The following is a 15,920-nucleotide window of genomic DNA, read 5'->3' as shown; positions in this document are numbered from 1 at the left end:
GTATACAGTGGAACTGTACGCTATTTTGATGGCAGTTCGGTGGATAGAACAGGTGCAACCATGCAAAGTATTAATATGTAGCGACTCATTGTCTGCAATCCAGAGTATTGGGTCTGGTGCATCCCATAGGCAGCCTGACCTAGTGTATGAAATTCTACTACTATTAAGCCAAGTAACAAGGAAGGGCAGTGACGTGACTTTGTTGTGGGTCCCAGCACACATTGGTGTGCTAGGAAATGAAAAAGTGGATAAATTAGCAAAAGAGGCCGTTAAAAAAGAGAACATAGAGGTAAACTTACAATTATCCAAATCTGAAGGAAAACACATTGTGTGGAAGAAAATAAATCAGGAATGGCAACAATACTGGGAACAGGAGACAAAGGGGAGACACCTCTATTCGCTACAAAATAGAGTGGGCATTACAGCAAGAAGAGGGGGGAACAGGAGAGAACAGGTAGTATTAGCAAGATTGAGGATAGGACACACTCACCTGAACAGCACATTAAAAATGTTGGGAAAACACCCTACTGGGCTGTGTGAGGAATGCCATCAGCCGGAAACAGTTCAGCATGCCCTAGTTGCATGTAGAAGATATGAAACAGAAAGAAGAGTTTTGATCAGTGAAATGAAGAAAATTGGAATGACAGATATATCAGAAAAGAACATTCTAGAGTATGGAGGGGAAGGAAAAGGAGTAAAGGTGTTGTTTAATTTCTTGAGGGCCTCTGGCCTTATAAAAAGGATATAATGTAAAGACATGAGGACTGTGGAGTGAAGCCAAAAGGTGGCAGCAATGCAACATTGTGGATGCCGGCTGCCGTAAAACTCCAAAGAAGAAGAAGAAGAAGAAGAAGAAGAAGAAGAAGAAAGCGTGTTGCTCAACCTGTTGTCGATGCATTCACATTCTCCGAATCAGAGCGTATTCTAGATGAAAATTCAATTCAAAGTGTTTGCATGCCTGAATGTTTATTTTAGAGTAGAGCAGGTGTATCCAAATTAAACATGGACTTTCCTGTTTGAAATGAGGTTAATTCTAAGTGGAGGTGCCATCTGAGCAGATCATCGGTTGCACGACAGTTGTACATTCTTTATTCTACTTTTTAAATTCAAGTTTGGAAACAAATTTACAACAGCCCAATTGTATTGTCATTTGAACCTCAAATGAGGTTCAAACGAAATTTGGTTTCTGCAGTCATACACCAAGAAAAGAACCAAGACACACAACCAAACACAATTTACACAAACATCCATCACAGTGAATCTCCTCCTCACTGTGATGGAAGGCAAAGTCTTGTCTCTCCCTTGTGTTCCATTCTTCTCCCGATGTTAAAATCCCCGGCGGGCGATGTCAAGTCCCGCGGCCGTTATCAGGATGTGCGAATCAGCATGACATTGAGAATGAAGATTGGCTAAATTTGCTTAAATTATTTGATCGATGTTCTCATAAATGGCTTGTAAAGTTAATTTTATTTGATCACTCTAGTTGTACAAGTTAATGTGGGAGGTTTTGTGAACATATTGAAAGAAAGTCTGAACAAAAGAATTGTTGCCTGGAAACTGGTTAGTGGCCGTAAAGGCACGTCCCCACTATTCCTCCCTTTAAGTACATCGTTTAGAAACATCCCCCCCCCCCTCCCCGCCCCTGGTGCAGGTGAGTATCCCCCCCCCCCCCCCGTGAAGGTGAGTATGATAATATAGAAATATTGTGTACAGTGACGCTGCACGGTTCAGTTTTTAGCCAGGTGACCCCAGCGGTATGAACATTGACTGCTCTAATTTCAAGTAGTCCCTACTATCTCCTCCCCTTCTCACCTCTCCCTCAGCCCACTGTCTCCACCTCTTCCTTTCTTCTTCCCAGCTCCCCCACCCTCCCATCAGCCTGAAGAAGGGTCTCGACCCGAAACGTTGCCTATTTCCTTAGATGCTGCCTCACCCGCAGAGTTTCTCCAGCTTTTATGTTTACCTCTGGTCACTGTTGGTGTTGGTTCAGTGTCCGGTGGAGGCCGCAATGTTTATTTCAGATGAATGTGGACTTTGCGCATCCTCCAGGAAGTGTAGCTAAGGCCAGGAACACATTCTTCACCTCTGTTTGAAATGAGATTAATTCTGGCTGGAGGTGCCTGACCACATCATCAAATGCACTACGGTTGTACATTCTTTATTTTATATATTTTATTTTATTTTTATTACAAGATTACAACCACCCATTGTGCCATTAGGCTAACACACACCCGTATAAAACGACGTGCAAATTAACATGACATTGAGAATGATTGGTCAAACTTAACAATTTAGATTCTGGACACCACGATAGGTTTGTTAACAGGGTGTGTTTGCGGTCAGGGTGATGGGGGAAGTGGAAGAAGGTTCTCTATTTAGGTGGGGGAGTGGGTCACACCAAGAGTGCACAGGAACCTAAAGTGGGTTCTGTACACACTGACCCTAATGGCGATATCAGAGTTGGTGGTGCAGCACTAATCTGAGATGTCCCCACAATTCCTCCCTTCAGCTAAGTCACTTAGAAACAGCCCCATTGGCCCAAGAGTAAGTGAGTATGATAATATGGAACTATTCTGTACTGTGATGCTGCAGAATTCAGTTTTTTGCCAGGTCATAAGTTTATATGTCAAAGGAGTAAAAGTAGTCCATTTGGCCCATCGAGTCCATTCTGCCATTCAATCACAGCTGAGCAATCTTTATCACAGTCACATTCTCCAGCTTTCTCCCCATAACTCTTGATACCCATACTAATCAAATATCTGTTAATTACTTAACATCAGAATCGATCCCTTGCCTGGGATCGCTCCAAACGCGGCCTGCGGACATTACCATCATTAGCTCGCATTCTCGGGAAAGGCTAGTCGGGAGCACCAATGACGCAGAGGTTCGACGAGGGTCCGTTCGCCGACACAGAGAGCTGATATCCCCCCGATGCAGCAGCTTATCACCCAGACACGGAGGGCCCAAACAACGCCGGCTACGGGAGTCAAGACCATCCCGTCAATGGAGGGCTCGAGGCCCCCGACCACGGTAGAGCAAAGAAGGGAAGAAATTTGAACACTATTTTTCGCCTTCCTTCACAGTGAGGAATGTGGAGGAGTCACTGTGGTGGATGTTTATGTTCAGATATATTTTGTGTGTTCCGTTGCTTTTTATTTGTAGAACTGACTTGGCAAATTAAATTTCTCATATGTTGCAAAACCTACTTGGCTAATAAAGTATTATTGTGATTGTGATTGTGAAAAATACCCAATAACCTAGCTTCAACATCCGTCTGCGGCAATGACGTCCACAGATTCGGCAACCTCTGACTAGGTTTCACTCTATTACATCTCATCTGGTTTTAACACAGAGACGATAGGGGAGAGGACAGAGGGTAATTCCGTATTTAGCTTCCCTGTAGTTCGGACGTGGCTCGTTTTCCGGGAGAAAGAAGGTGAAGTGTTGGAGCAAGGACGTGAGGAAGATGAAGAGCTCCGTCTTTGCCAGCTGCTCACCCAAACACACACGGTGACCTGTGGGGTGAGGGCAAGAGTGGTTAGTGACCCGAGAGAGGGACTGGCAGGGTCACACTGACTGAACAGGAATGAGTTCCCCCACAGTCTGGAGTTCCAATGTTATCCTGCCTAATCCCTCACAGAAACAGTACACTCCCATCCTTTATCACTGTTACGCAAATGCTCATTCTGTTCACTTTAAGTCCACATAAAATGTGCTCTTTCAGCACTGGGCTGAGAATAAAGTATTTTAGCATTTGACTTAAATTTAGATGTTAATGAACTGAACTTTATAAATCCAGGAGTAAGCTCCCCCACTCCCCTCATAATGCAGAAAATGGAACTGAATATCCATAATCAAAGCTACCTCTCTTAATACATTCAAAAATCCATAAATCCCACATTACCTGCAGAGAATGGGATGAAAGCTTCCGGCTTCACGAACATCCCGTCTGAATTCAGGAAGTGTCCCGGATTAAACTCACGTGGAGTCAACCAAATGTCTTCATCATACAAGACTGAGGTAATGTTTGGAAAGATTGTTGTTCCCTAAAAGTCATTTAAGGAGACAAATTAGTCAGCAACAGGACCTGAGAACAATGGGGAGTTGTCCGTCTGTGCCACTTCTGCACAGAGGGCGACGAACATACAAGATTAGCTCTAGATCGTACCTTAGGGATGGTGTAACCCATGACCTCGGTGTCTCTGTATGTTTCATGAGGCAGTGAAATTGGAACAATATTTCCTAAGCGTTGGGTTTCGTGGATAACTGCGTTAGTGAATGGCATTTCCTCACGGTCTTCCAACTTTGGCTTCCTCCCGTTCCCAATGACTCTGCCAATCTCCTCATGGACCTGGGCTGCAGGAACAAAGCAAGAACTCATTTTCAGTTTCAGTTCACCAAAGGTGCCGGTGTTTTTGTTGTATCTGTCACTCCCTCAAAATGTCCACAAAAGTGTTCCTGTTAAAATAAATTCTGGTAACATAGTGACTAATCTTAACCTAGGAACTGCAGCAGCCAATTTATGCAGAACAAGATCACACAAATTTCATTGGGATGCAGATTTAAAGAATGGATTTTAATGGACTTCAGGTTTCAAGACCTGGTGTTGATAATTGAATCAGTGTTTTAGGGGGGAGGGAGATTGCAACCTTCACGTGGTCCACCCTGTTTCAACAAATGCAATCAACCTGGTGTGCACAATCAAATAAGATCAAATAGAACAAGTTGTCCTACAACTTCAGGCTGTGTACGCCATACGCAAGAAGAAGAAGAGTGATTTAGGCACAAAATCAGCTGCAATATTAGAGGGCAGCACAGTAACACAATGATAAAGCTGATGCCTCACACTGCCAGAGATCCAGGTTTGATCCTGGTCAGTGGGGACTCGGTGGACTGAAGGGCCTGTTATTTTTAAACTCTAAGCTACTTGCAGATACCTTTCCTAATACCCTTCTTCCCCCTCTTTTAAAACTTTTGCACTCATCCTCGATATCTTTCATCAACACAAGAGTATCCCTGATAATGTGGCAGCGACATTGTTACACTTACACTGTACATCAGGATGGAGCACCATGAAGAGCAAGGCCCAGTTTAGGGTGGTGGATGTGGTCTCTGTACCTGCAGCAAAAAGGCTCCATAATGTCCCTACCATATTAGACTCCTGAAAACTTGAGTTGGGGATGTGTTTCACCTAAGATGCAAATAAGAGAACCATTGTTAAGATGTAGAATCAAAGGTAGATCCTCGGAAGGGTGCTAGAGTCAGTCATCTTGCGTTAAAAGTGCCTTCAAATGGTATAATACGCTGATGAGATGACAACTGAAGATGAACATCCAATTCTGGGCAGAACACTCAGGGAAGATGTGAAGGTCCTGGGAAAAACTTCCTATGGGGCTTCAGCCACAAGATTAGGCAGCTCAGATCTTGAGGAAATTTGAGAGGAGACTTGAATAAAGTCCTCGGGACCAGGACTAGGTAACACTGGGTACAGAAAGGGAAGAGAATCACAGAAAAGCAGAGAGAAATGGATGCATTATGGACCAAATGCGCGGAAAGTGGACCAGAAGAGATAGTACCATGGTCAATGTGGACTGTTTCTCTGCCACAAACTCCATGATGAATCTCTGAAAGTGAACATGCAGATAGACAAAGTAATTCAGAAGGTAAAGACATAGCAAGAGGATTTGAGAACAACTATAGAGGTATTTTGCTCCATTATATAGGGCCCAGGTGAGCCTGCACCTCGGATATTGTTTCTGGCCTCACAATCTAAGGAAGTACAGGTAAACAACACCAAGTGTAGGGCACTGCAATTACCTTCCCTTCCCCGCCAAGGAGCCAACACATGGGAATGGATGGGAAACACGACCACATAACGCACTGTGCCTGGAATACCCCAGTAATCGTCACCTACCTTCTCCTGTTGTGTAAAGAAAGCATCAATGAAGTCTCTGGGATCATCTGGATCCCATGATTCTTTGTGCCTTATGACTATGTCGTGTAAAAATTGAGTGATTTTATCTTGATTTTCAAATATTTTCTGTTGTGGGCCCGGGATGTGTCGAATAAAGGGCAAGGCATTCATCAGCTGAAACAAAGACAGGATTTGAAATTAAATACATTTTTCTCAATCCTCTGAGTTTTCTTAAAATAATGAACAAAAAGTAAGTTTTCACAGTGTAACAGCGAGGGAGGATGTAATGGAAGGTGTGGGTTTATTATAGTCAGGCCTGCCGCGGGGATAGGCAGTGCCCTGTGGTGCCCTTTCTGCCCAGCCATCACTGGTGGCTGTGGGATGTCATGGTGAGTTGCTGCCTTTTTTTTTAACCAAAAATAATTTATTCAATTATTTACAATAACATTTGCAGTATGAAATAAATCAAAACAAAACCCACCACCATAATACAAGACCAGCAAATATACTGAATAATCTAATATACAACTGTATCACCATCCTTATTGAGGATACATTCCACCGCCCGCAGTGCCCAGCGGTCCCGGAAATCCCCCAGGGTACCGGTGGACAGCGAAAAGTCCCTTTCTAAAACCACCCGGGTGCGGATGTAACCCCGGACAAGGGGTACGCAGTTGGCTCGGGCAGGACCCTCTTCCGCCTGGCGCCGTGACTGCCTTAGACTGTCTCGTCCGGGTGATAATAACGGATCAAATCGGTTTGTACACCCTGGTGGGAACGTTGAACATGGGAAGTTGGGAGTAGTGTCCAGTATCAAGGGGTTTCACCAAAATTGTTCAGAACACCATGGAAAATCGAATGGCCGGTGCATTGGATGTGCGGCGATGTCTCAATGTGGGAAGCCTCCGTTACATTCTCCATGTCCATTCTCCATGTCCATGTCCAGCAGGGCTAGTCCATGCAGGATCCGTGGCAGAGCAAGCCTCTTGCTTCAGCAGAGGTAAGTGAGTCATCAAGTATTGAGATGGTTGTTGCGCCTTTGAAATCAAACACAACTTGAGACCCGCATCAGGATTCGGTCAAAGAGCCCTCCTTCGCTCTATAGCTCAGTTGTCCAGTTGTCCCACTCCAATCACTAGGGTGAACATGTAATTAATTTGTTGTATTTCAGATCCCAAGATCATAGTATCATCGCTTGTCACAGGGTTGTCATAATGAGTACAATGCATTTCTGACCATCTTAACATTTTTGGACACCAGCAGATCACTGGATGTCAATCAGTCTTTAAGGTCTTATTTTCTAATATCTGATCCATTATCATCACTTGATAATATTTTGGAAGAAGTTCTGCCACGCAAAATTTGAAAAAAAACTGTAGATGCTGCAAATGTGGAATTAAAACAGAAACACTCAGCAGGTTAGACAGCATCTGTGGTGAGAGAAACAGTTAATGTTTCATGTCCAGAAACCTTCATCAGAATTGGAACGGAAAAAGACAAGATGTAGACTCAAAGAACTGTAGATGTTGGTTTACCAAAAAAAGACACAAAGTTCTGGGTCAGGTAGCATCTCTGGAGAATATGCATTGCTCACTCAGGTTGGAACCCAAAAGAAATTGATCGCTTTGTGGCTAAGTTGTGAATGATACAAAGATAGGTGGAGAGGCAGGTGGTGTTGATGAAGCAGGAAGTCTGCAGAAGGACTTGGACATGTTGAGATACTTGGCAAAGAAGTGGCGTAGCAAAGTGTCACGCACTTTGGTAAGAGGTTTAAAGGTTTGGACTAATTTCTTAATCGACAAAGGATTCAGAAATCGGAGGTGCAAAGGAACTTGGGCGTGCCGGTGCAGGATTCCCAAAAGGTTCATTTGCAGGTTGAGTTAATGGTAAGGAAGACAAATGCAAACTTCGCATTCATTTTGAGAGGACTAGAATATAAAAACAAGGATGGAAAGCTGAGTCAGGCACTGGTCAGACTTCATTTGAAATGTTGTGTGCCATTTTGTGCACCATATCTTAAAAAGACATGCTGGCTTCCGTAGACTTCGACTTCCATTCAGAGTTCATTCATATTCCAAACTTCTGGACTCAATATCAATCTCAACAACTTTACATAACTTGCTCCCTCTGTGTATATCAGAACCATCCGGTTCTGCCACAAGTTACCCATCTATAATATTTACTCAGTTCTTTCCTCTCTACTACCACCGGCTGGAATACATTTGAGACGGACTTATAGGCAGAGCCCGACATTGCCCACAAATGGTACATCGTCAAATGAACAATCTGCCTTACCTGGCCCCAAAATCCACCTTCCAATACCAAGCTTTCTTCAATTGTGTGCAAAAATCCAAGGAACCATTTGTCATGATACTCAAAACGATCTCCGAAGATAATGGAACAGATAACGTTTGAGGTTGCATAAGTTAACGGGATGTGAGGATCAAAAGGGCCACCTGAATGGATGTGTGGAGCAAAAGAGTGGTAAGAATTTTTTTTTCCCCCCGAAGTAATGATCATACAAACAATAGAAATTGTGAAGAAACAGACTTCAGTGAAGTTTGAAATTACCCGCAGTAAATAAAGCTAATGGCATGTTCACTTTCATTGCAAGAGGATTTGAGTTTAGGAGCAAGGAGGTCCTACTGCAGTTGTACAGGGCTCTGGTGAGATCACACCTGGAGAATTGTGTGCAGTTTTGGTCTCCCAATTTGAAGAAGGACATTCTTGCTATTGAGGGAGTGCAGTGTAGGTTCACCAGGTTAAATCCCGGGATGGAGGGACTGACATATGGTGAAAGAATGGATCGATGGGCTTGTATTCACTGGAATTTAGAAGGATGAAAGGCAATCATATAAAAACATATAAAATTCTTAAGAGATTGGACCGGGTAGATGCAGGGAAAATGGTCCCCATGTTGGGGGAGTCCAGAACCAGGGGTCACAGTTTAAGAATAAGGGGTAGGCCATTTAGAACTGAGATGAGGAAAACTTTTTCACCCAGAGAGTTGTGAATCTGTGGAATTCTCTGCCACAATAGGCAGCGGAAGCCAATTCACTAGATGTTTTCAAGAAAGAGTTAGATTTAGCTCTGCGGGCCAATGGAATCAAGGGATATGGGGGGAAAGCAGGAACGAGGTACAGATTTTGGATGATCAGCCATGATCATATTGAATGGTAGTGCTGGCTCAAAGGGCCAAATGGCTTACTCCTGCACCTATTTTCTATGTTTCTAAGTAGTGCGATGATGAATATAAGGCAGTGGCTTCATCAGGATTAACTCACCTTGTTCACCTTCAAATGCTTGGTTTAAAAATCCAGCTTCTTCCACAATTCGCAATTCAAGAGACTTCTTTCCGAGCCCAAAATGTTTCAGTGTCAAAAGTGCAAATTTTCTCTGCTCTTTCCACCAGTCACCATACTTTGCTAGAACAATACCTGGATGGAGGTAGCAGGAATATTGTTAAATTCATAGACAGACACAAAATGCTGGAGCAACTCAGTAGTTCAGGCAGCATCCCTACTGAACATGAGAATGTTGTTTCATTCACATTGTCTTCAGCCCATCCTTAGAATAGAGCCTGGGGAAATTGGAGGAATAATGCAGGCCCTCATTATTAGTCACTGTATTCCAACAATCCTCTTTCTCATAGCATATAATTTCGTGTGGCGGTGCCTTACGGCAGCGGCTCAAGTACGGTCCATCTGCCTTTTTTTTATTATTGTCCAGTTAGATATATGTTTTTGGTTTTAGTTTTTATTAATTTTTAGCTGTGTACACGTGGGGGGTGGCAAGGGGGTGGCGGAAACTGTTTAATCTCTTCCCTGTACGGGGACCCGACTTTTTCCCTGTCGGGTCACCGGTGTCGTTGGGCCTAACATTGTGGAGCCGGCGGCGGCCACTAACCGGCACCAATCTGAGGGCTCCAGTCGTGGAGCCGGCGGACTCGCCATAGCGGAGCTGGCCAACTTCGGAGCGGGGAGAGCTGTGGTGGCGCACGGCTGTGACCCGACTTCGGAGCTTTGGAGGCTCCGGCCGCAGGCCCGGTGGACAGGAACATCGGGAGCTCGCAGGTCCCTGGTGGGAGACCGCTTTTCGAAGCTCCCGCAACGGCAACTTCTCCCTCCGGAATCACAGGGTTTAAATAACTCGGAGCGGGGCCTTACATCGCCCGGTGCGGCTTAAACGGCTGCAGGACTTACCATCCATCACAGTGAGGAGGTGTTGGAGATTCACTGTGATGGATGTTTGTGTAAATTGGGTTAATTGTGCGTCTTGGTTTTTTTTGTAATGTCATGACTGCAGGAATGAAATTTCGTTCGAACCTTGTCTGTTTGAATGAACAGACAATAAAAGGAATTCTATTCTTCTGTTCTCTATAGGGTGATTTCACGAAAGGTCACTGGAGCGTAAATCCCCACTCACGTGACCGAAAATTTTAACTGGGGGACAAGCGTCACTTCCGGTACATGTTAGTGGATGGGAAAACACGCACTTTCACACCCGTTAAAAACATCGAAAACGGCCAGTTTTTGAGCTGCAATTAAGTGAGCCAGTCGGGGTGACCGTGAGGAACAGCTACCTAAATTTACAGTCCAAAAAAAAGATAGAAACTAAGGTAAATACAAGAGGGAGCTGAAGGGGCCAAAAAGGCGGAAGTTGATAGCGGACATTTTTCGTGGAGATTTAAAGATCCAAAATATCGGGAATTATCGCGTTTGCTCGCTGCATTTCATCAAAAGTAAGGCATTATTGACTTTGTTATCTTTATTCATTTGTTAGATGAAAAGTATTAAAAGTTAGAAATCCGTCAGTAAAATTGCAAAATCGCCCATGGTTCTCGGGTGGGTTTTAACATGCAAAATGAAAACGCTTCTGAAGCTCCATTTACCATTTAAATAATCGTAAACTCTCAATGCGTTTGGAAATCAATTTTACTCAGTTGCAAGCTAAGGAATGGGATAATTCTCAGCTGTTGGACAAAATCAGGACAAAATTGCACGTGTATGGCGTTCTTGTGCACATTGTCTATCCTGCTCACAGTGGGTGCCCAATCAGGATTGTTGACATCATTCCATGCTGCAGGCTTGTCTGTTATTAGATGAAAAATAAATAAGTAGTTTGGGTGATTGTGCAGGCTTTAAACAAGAAACATTGCGAAATATATTCTGGCAAATAATAAAATCTCCTGATTTTGTCCAACAGCTGAGAATTATCCCATTCCTTAGCTTGCATCTGAGTAAAATTGATTTCCAAACGCATTGATAGTTTACGATTATTTAAATGGTAAATGGAGCTTCAGAAGCGTGTTCATTTTGCATGTTAAAACCCACCCGAGAACCATGGGCGATTTTGCAATTTTACTGACGGATTTCTAACTTTTAATACTTTTCATCTAACAAATGAATAAAGATAACAAAGTCAATAATGCCACTTTTGATGAAATGCAGCGAGCAAACGCGATAATTCCCGATATTTTGGATCTTTAAATCTCCACGAAAAATGTCCGCTATCAACTTCCGCCTTTTTGGCCCCTTCAGCTCCCTCTTGTATTTACCTTAGTTTCTATCTTTTTTTTGGACTGTAAATTTAGGTAGCTGTTCCTCACGGTCACCCCGACTGGCTCAGTAGATTGCAGCTCAAAAACTGGCCGTTTTCGATGTTTTTAACGGGTGTGAAAGTGCGTGTTTTCCCATCCACTAACATGTACCGGAAGTGACGCTTGTCCCCCAGTTAAAATTTTCGGTCACGTGAGTGGGGATTTACGCTCCAGTGACCTTTCGTGAAATCACCCTATTAATTGTTTTTATATTCTGCTCCCTGAGACAGGATTAAGCACTCACCTTCTCCAAAGCGCTTAAAGATCCTTGTGTATACTGGGAGCTCTGGTCGGTCCGCAAAATCTTCTGATTTCTTCACCAGCGCCTCTTTCAGGGCCTTGTAGCCACTCAATACCACCATGTTTGTCCACCCAAAGTCTAAGCTCATCACATCACCGTACTTCTTCCGCAGCTTAAAGTGGACGAGATGGGAGAAAGCATGAGGCTGTCATTGTAACTCACTCACGGAGGCCAAATGCAACATTTAACAAAGACAGAACAGTCGCAAAGTTCTCACACAAGTGCACTAGTTTATTCTGCGCCCCTGCTGCCGTTCGCGCTGGGATCCCGGGTGCATTGAGTTGAATTGCTCGTGCCATTGCTTCCCCGGCTGTTATACCTACTTATCCAGTCGCGATGGACAGATACCGAGCAGCGCCACAAAAAATTGGCTTCACAGCTGAAACACGGGGAGCATCCAAGGGATAAACGCAAATGCAGGCCACAATGTTACATCATTGACGATAGATACCCTTCTGTATTAATCAGCGTTTCAACACTGATTTCATCTGGGGACTTCTGAAGCAGAGAAACAAACATATTGTACAGAATCCAAAGTGGAGGAATCACTAAGTGGGTCAGGCAGCATCTGTGGAGGGAGTGGACAGGTGAAGTTTTGGGTCGGGACCCTTCTTCACACTGATTGTAGTGGGGTGGTGGGGTGTGTGGGAGAAAGCTGGATAAGAGGTGAAAGGGAGTCAAAGTCAGGCAAGTGATAGGTGGATACAGGTGAAGGGGGTTGATGAATAGAGTAAGTGACAAAGGTTAGCAATGAAAATAATTTATTCTACTATCTCACTCCCCTTTCCCTCCACACACGCACACACACTCATATCCCTCCATCTAGTTTTACTCCTTTTGTTTCTTTCTTATATCTAGCTTTGTCAGTTACTCCACCCATCTGCCAAAATCTACCCCATCCCCACCCCCTCCTCACCTGTATCCACCTATCACTTGCCAGGCTTTATCCTGCCCCAACTCCCTTTTCCAGCCCCGTCCTCCTGACTACTATCAGTCTGAAAAAGACGTTCAACCTGAAATGTCACCTATCCATGTTCTCCAGAGAAGCAGCCTGACCCGCAGAGTTACTCCAGCACTCTGTGCTTTGCTCCAGTTTCCAACATCTGCAGTTCCTTGTGTTTCCGTGTCATACAGTACACCTTTAATTGCTACTTTTGAGGAACTCTATCAATGCCCGGGTTTGCTGATTTAAGTTTACTTTTGTTGGCGATATTACTGGGCAGAAACACTGTCAAAGAACTGGTTAAACACCATTTCACTGAACAGTTTGAATTTTCTTTAATTAATGTTCATGAAAGAAACCTCACCCAAATGTTATAATCACCACAATTATCTCCGTATGTCGTAATCTCAGTACAATAACAAAGTAATGTTAACAGCCAAGGTTTGGAATTCTAAGTGAAGCCTTTGGTGTTGCACAACAAATCCTGTTATCTCAAACCACCATTCAAATGCGACCGGTACACAAAAATGCCGGAGAAACTCAGCGGGTGCAGCAGCATCTATGGAGCGAAGGAAATATGTAACGTTTCGGGCCGAAACCCTTCTTCAGATTGATGAGATGGGTTTCGGCCCGAAACGTTACCTATTTCCTTCGCTCCATAGATGCTGCTGCACCCGCTGAGTTTCTCCAGCATTTTTGTGTACCTTCGATTTTCCAACATCTGCAGTTCCTTCTTGAACATTCAAATGCGACCTGCAGGTCCCTTCGCTGAGTATCTGCAAGTCAGAGTTGGTATATTTCGCATAGAGAGAACATGATCATATTGAATGGCGCTGCTGGCTTAAAGGTCCGAGTGACCTACTCCTGCACCTATGTTTCCATGTTTCTATGACAGAGGGGGAGCAGTTGGAGAGTTGGCGCGGGTCGGGTTGTACTGCGGTACAACCCTAATCCTGGCTCGGACACTGAACGCTGCGCCTCACCTCAATTTGCACCAATGATTTTTTCCCAGTTTTCTTTCTTTTAGAAATGTTATGTGTATCTTATGTACAGTTTGGGTTATTTTTTAATGTTAGTCCGAGTCTATGTGTCTGTGATGCTAGACCATACACACTAGACTTTTCATTGTATCTGCACCTCACCACAATGACAAACTCGCCGGGACTCGAAACAAACTGCGATACTGCGATACTAAATCTGAGTCAATTTAACAACTGACCGTTAAACTTTCAGTCCTTTGCCCTCAGCAATCGAAGCACTCAACGTTTTTCATATTCACTACATTTCGAAACATTTAGAAGCTATTAAAATGTCCACGGTTTAAAATAAAACATGTTAGGAACCAAAACACTTAAACGTACATGAAAACACAGAAATATTAAAATTATTGGAAAACAAATAAATAAATAACTACAGATTATTTACGTGCCACACACATTTGGCTCTGCTTTGAAATGTGAGGCTGTTCATGGTGTTTAAAATGATTTCCCCGCTGCCGGTCACTATGTGGGAGATTAGCCACAGAGCAGAGGCTGGGAAGCGGCGTTAAACCGATACACGGGGGGAACTGCAGGTGCCGGAATCTCGAGTAAATCACAACGTGCTGGAGTAACTCCGCGGGTCAGGCAACACCCGTAGAGGGGATAGATAAGAGACTTCCCTTCCAGTGTTGTTCCATGCCCACCACTTGGGGCGGTGGTTACAGCGCCAGAGACGACGGGTGCTGTCTGTACACAGTTTGTACGTTCTCCCCGTCACCTGCGTGGGGTTTCTCTTCGGTTTTCACCCACACGTCAAAGACGTACAGGGTTGTAGGCTTGGTATGTGTAAATTGTTCCTAGTGAGTGTAGGATAGTGTTAATGTGCAGGGATCGCTGCAGACCGAGTCGGTGTTTCCGCGCTGTCTCTCTAAACTGGACTACATTTGTGACTGACTCCTCCGAGAACCCCAAACACACTGGTCTTAAATGACACTAACCAGTGTATTTCCACCCAACGATGCCGCTAGACCCGCTGTCTCCCTCCAGCAGATTGATCGCTGAGCGAGAAGATTGGTTCACAGGTGGAGAGTGCAGAGCAAACCCACAACCGTTTCCCTCCCGAGGCGCTGCCTGGTCTGCTGAGTATTTTCAGCAGCGATTTCGATGATCGAGGAGCTGCCGACTGGACTCCTGAGGGTCAGCGAGTCAGGCAGCATCTGTGGAGGGAATGGATCTGTGGAGGGCGTCGGCTCCTCCAGCACGTTGTGTTTTGCTCGAGTGTTTTCGACAGTTTGCTTTTTTTAATTTCAGATGACCCGAACGACCCAGTTGTGTTTCTGTGTAGGAAGGAACTGCAGATGCTGGGTTACACCGTAGACACGAAATGCTGGAGTCGGTCAACGGGACTCAGTTCTGTTCCTGGTGCTCACATCCCCTCGAAACCCGGGGGTAGAAAGAATGAGTTCAAAACGCGTGTATGAGAAATGTGAAACTGGAGGGGAAAAAGGGAATAAAGGACTCACGACTAATAGGATGGAAACGGGGGTGTCAATGCCACTGGACAGAAGCAGAGAGAGACCAAGCGTTAAAGGTGGTCCCGGGTGCGCGGCCGCTTCCTTCCCACCGTCTCTCTCCCTCTCTCTCTCCACTCGCTGTGTTTACCTTTGTGAATGACAGATGCGGGTTGTGCAGATCCACTTGTAGAAGGTTGCCGAGGAAAGGCAGAGCCCGGGGCCCGGGAGGGTAGTTGCCACACTTCTTCCACCTCTTCATCAAGTCAAATGCCAGGGCAAAGACGGTGCAGAACACGGCCAGCGCCGGGAACCCGCCAAACACCCTGAGCACGACACCGGGGAGAGCCAAGAACTCCATGTTCCCTGGAGATAACGAGCGGCAAACTCACTGTGCACAGAGGGAGGCGAGCGGACTTCACTGACCCCTTCGCTCTCACGCACAGACATTCGCCTAGCGGTGCTGGCCAAAGATCCTATAGCGGAGTTGCTCTTAACAACTCCCCCAACTACTCCTCCCACTTCCAAGGTGTAACCATGGGCAGTCATATGGGCCCCAGCTATGCCCGCCTCTTTGTTGGATGCTTGAACAATCCCTGTTCCAGCAGTACCCAGGCCCTACCTCCGAACTCTCCCTCCGTTGCATTGATGACTGCATTGGTGCTATCTCCT

General features: G+C 44.9%; 1 protein-coding gene across 3 annotated transcripts in view; it reads right to left on the bottom strand.

Moving 5' to 3' along the window:
- The window catches only part of LOC116988938 (cytochrome P450 2D6-like), a 160,972-nt gene extending 145,307 nt beyond the window's left edge, over window positions 1-15,665 (bottom strand). For 2 of the 3 annotated variants that reach the window (XM_033045982.1, XM_033045981.1), the window contains exons 1-4: window positions 15,400-15,665; window positions 11,758-11,926; window positions 9,199-9,351; window positions 8,210-8,370 (exon numbers count right to left, since the gene is read on the bottom strand). In XM_033045982.1, the coding sequence (XP_032901873.1) occupies window positions 8,210-8,370; window positions 9,199-9,351; window positions 11,758-11,926; window positions 15,400-15,609 (693 nt within the window). In that variant the 5' untranslated portion in view covers window positions 15,610-15,665. Of the gene's footprint in view, window positions 1-8,209; window positions 8,371-9,198; window positions 9,352-11,757; window positions 11,927-14,193; window positions 14,468-15,399 lie in introns of those variants that run through there. The other variant, XM_033045983.1, reaches the window with a different exon arrangement.
- Between the last annotated feature and the right edge of the window lie 255 nt (window positions 15,666-15,920).

The sequence above is a fragment of the Amblyraja radiata genome, chromosome 28 (assembly GCF_010909765.2).
Source record: "Amblyraja radiata isolate CabotCenter1 chromosome 28, sAmbRad1.1.pri, whole genome shotgun sequence".
Classification (NCBI taxonomy): Eukaryota; Metazoa; Chordata; class Chondrichthyes; order Rajiformes; family Rajidae; genus Amblyraja; species Amblyraja radiata.
Note: the sequence above shows the minus strand (reverse complement) of the source record. Positions and strands in the feature narration are given on the sequence as shown.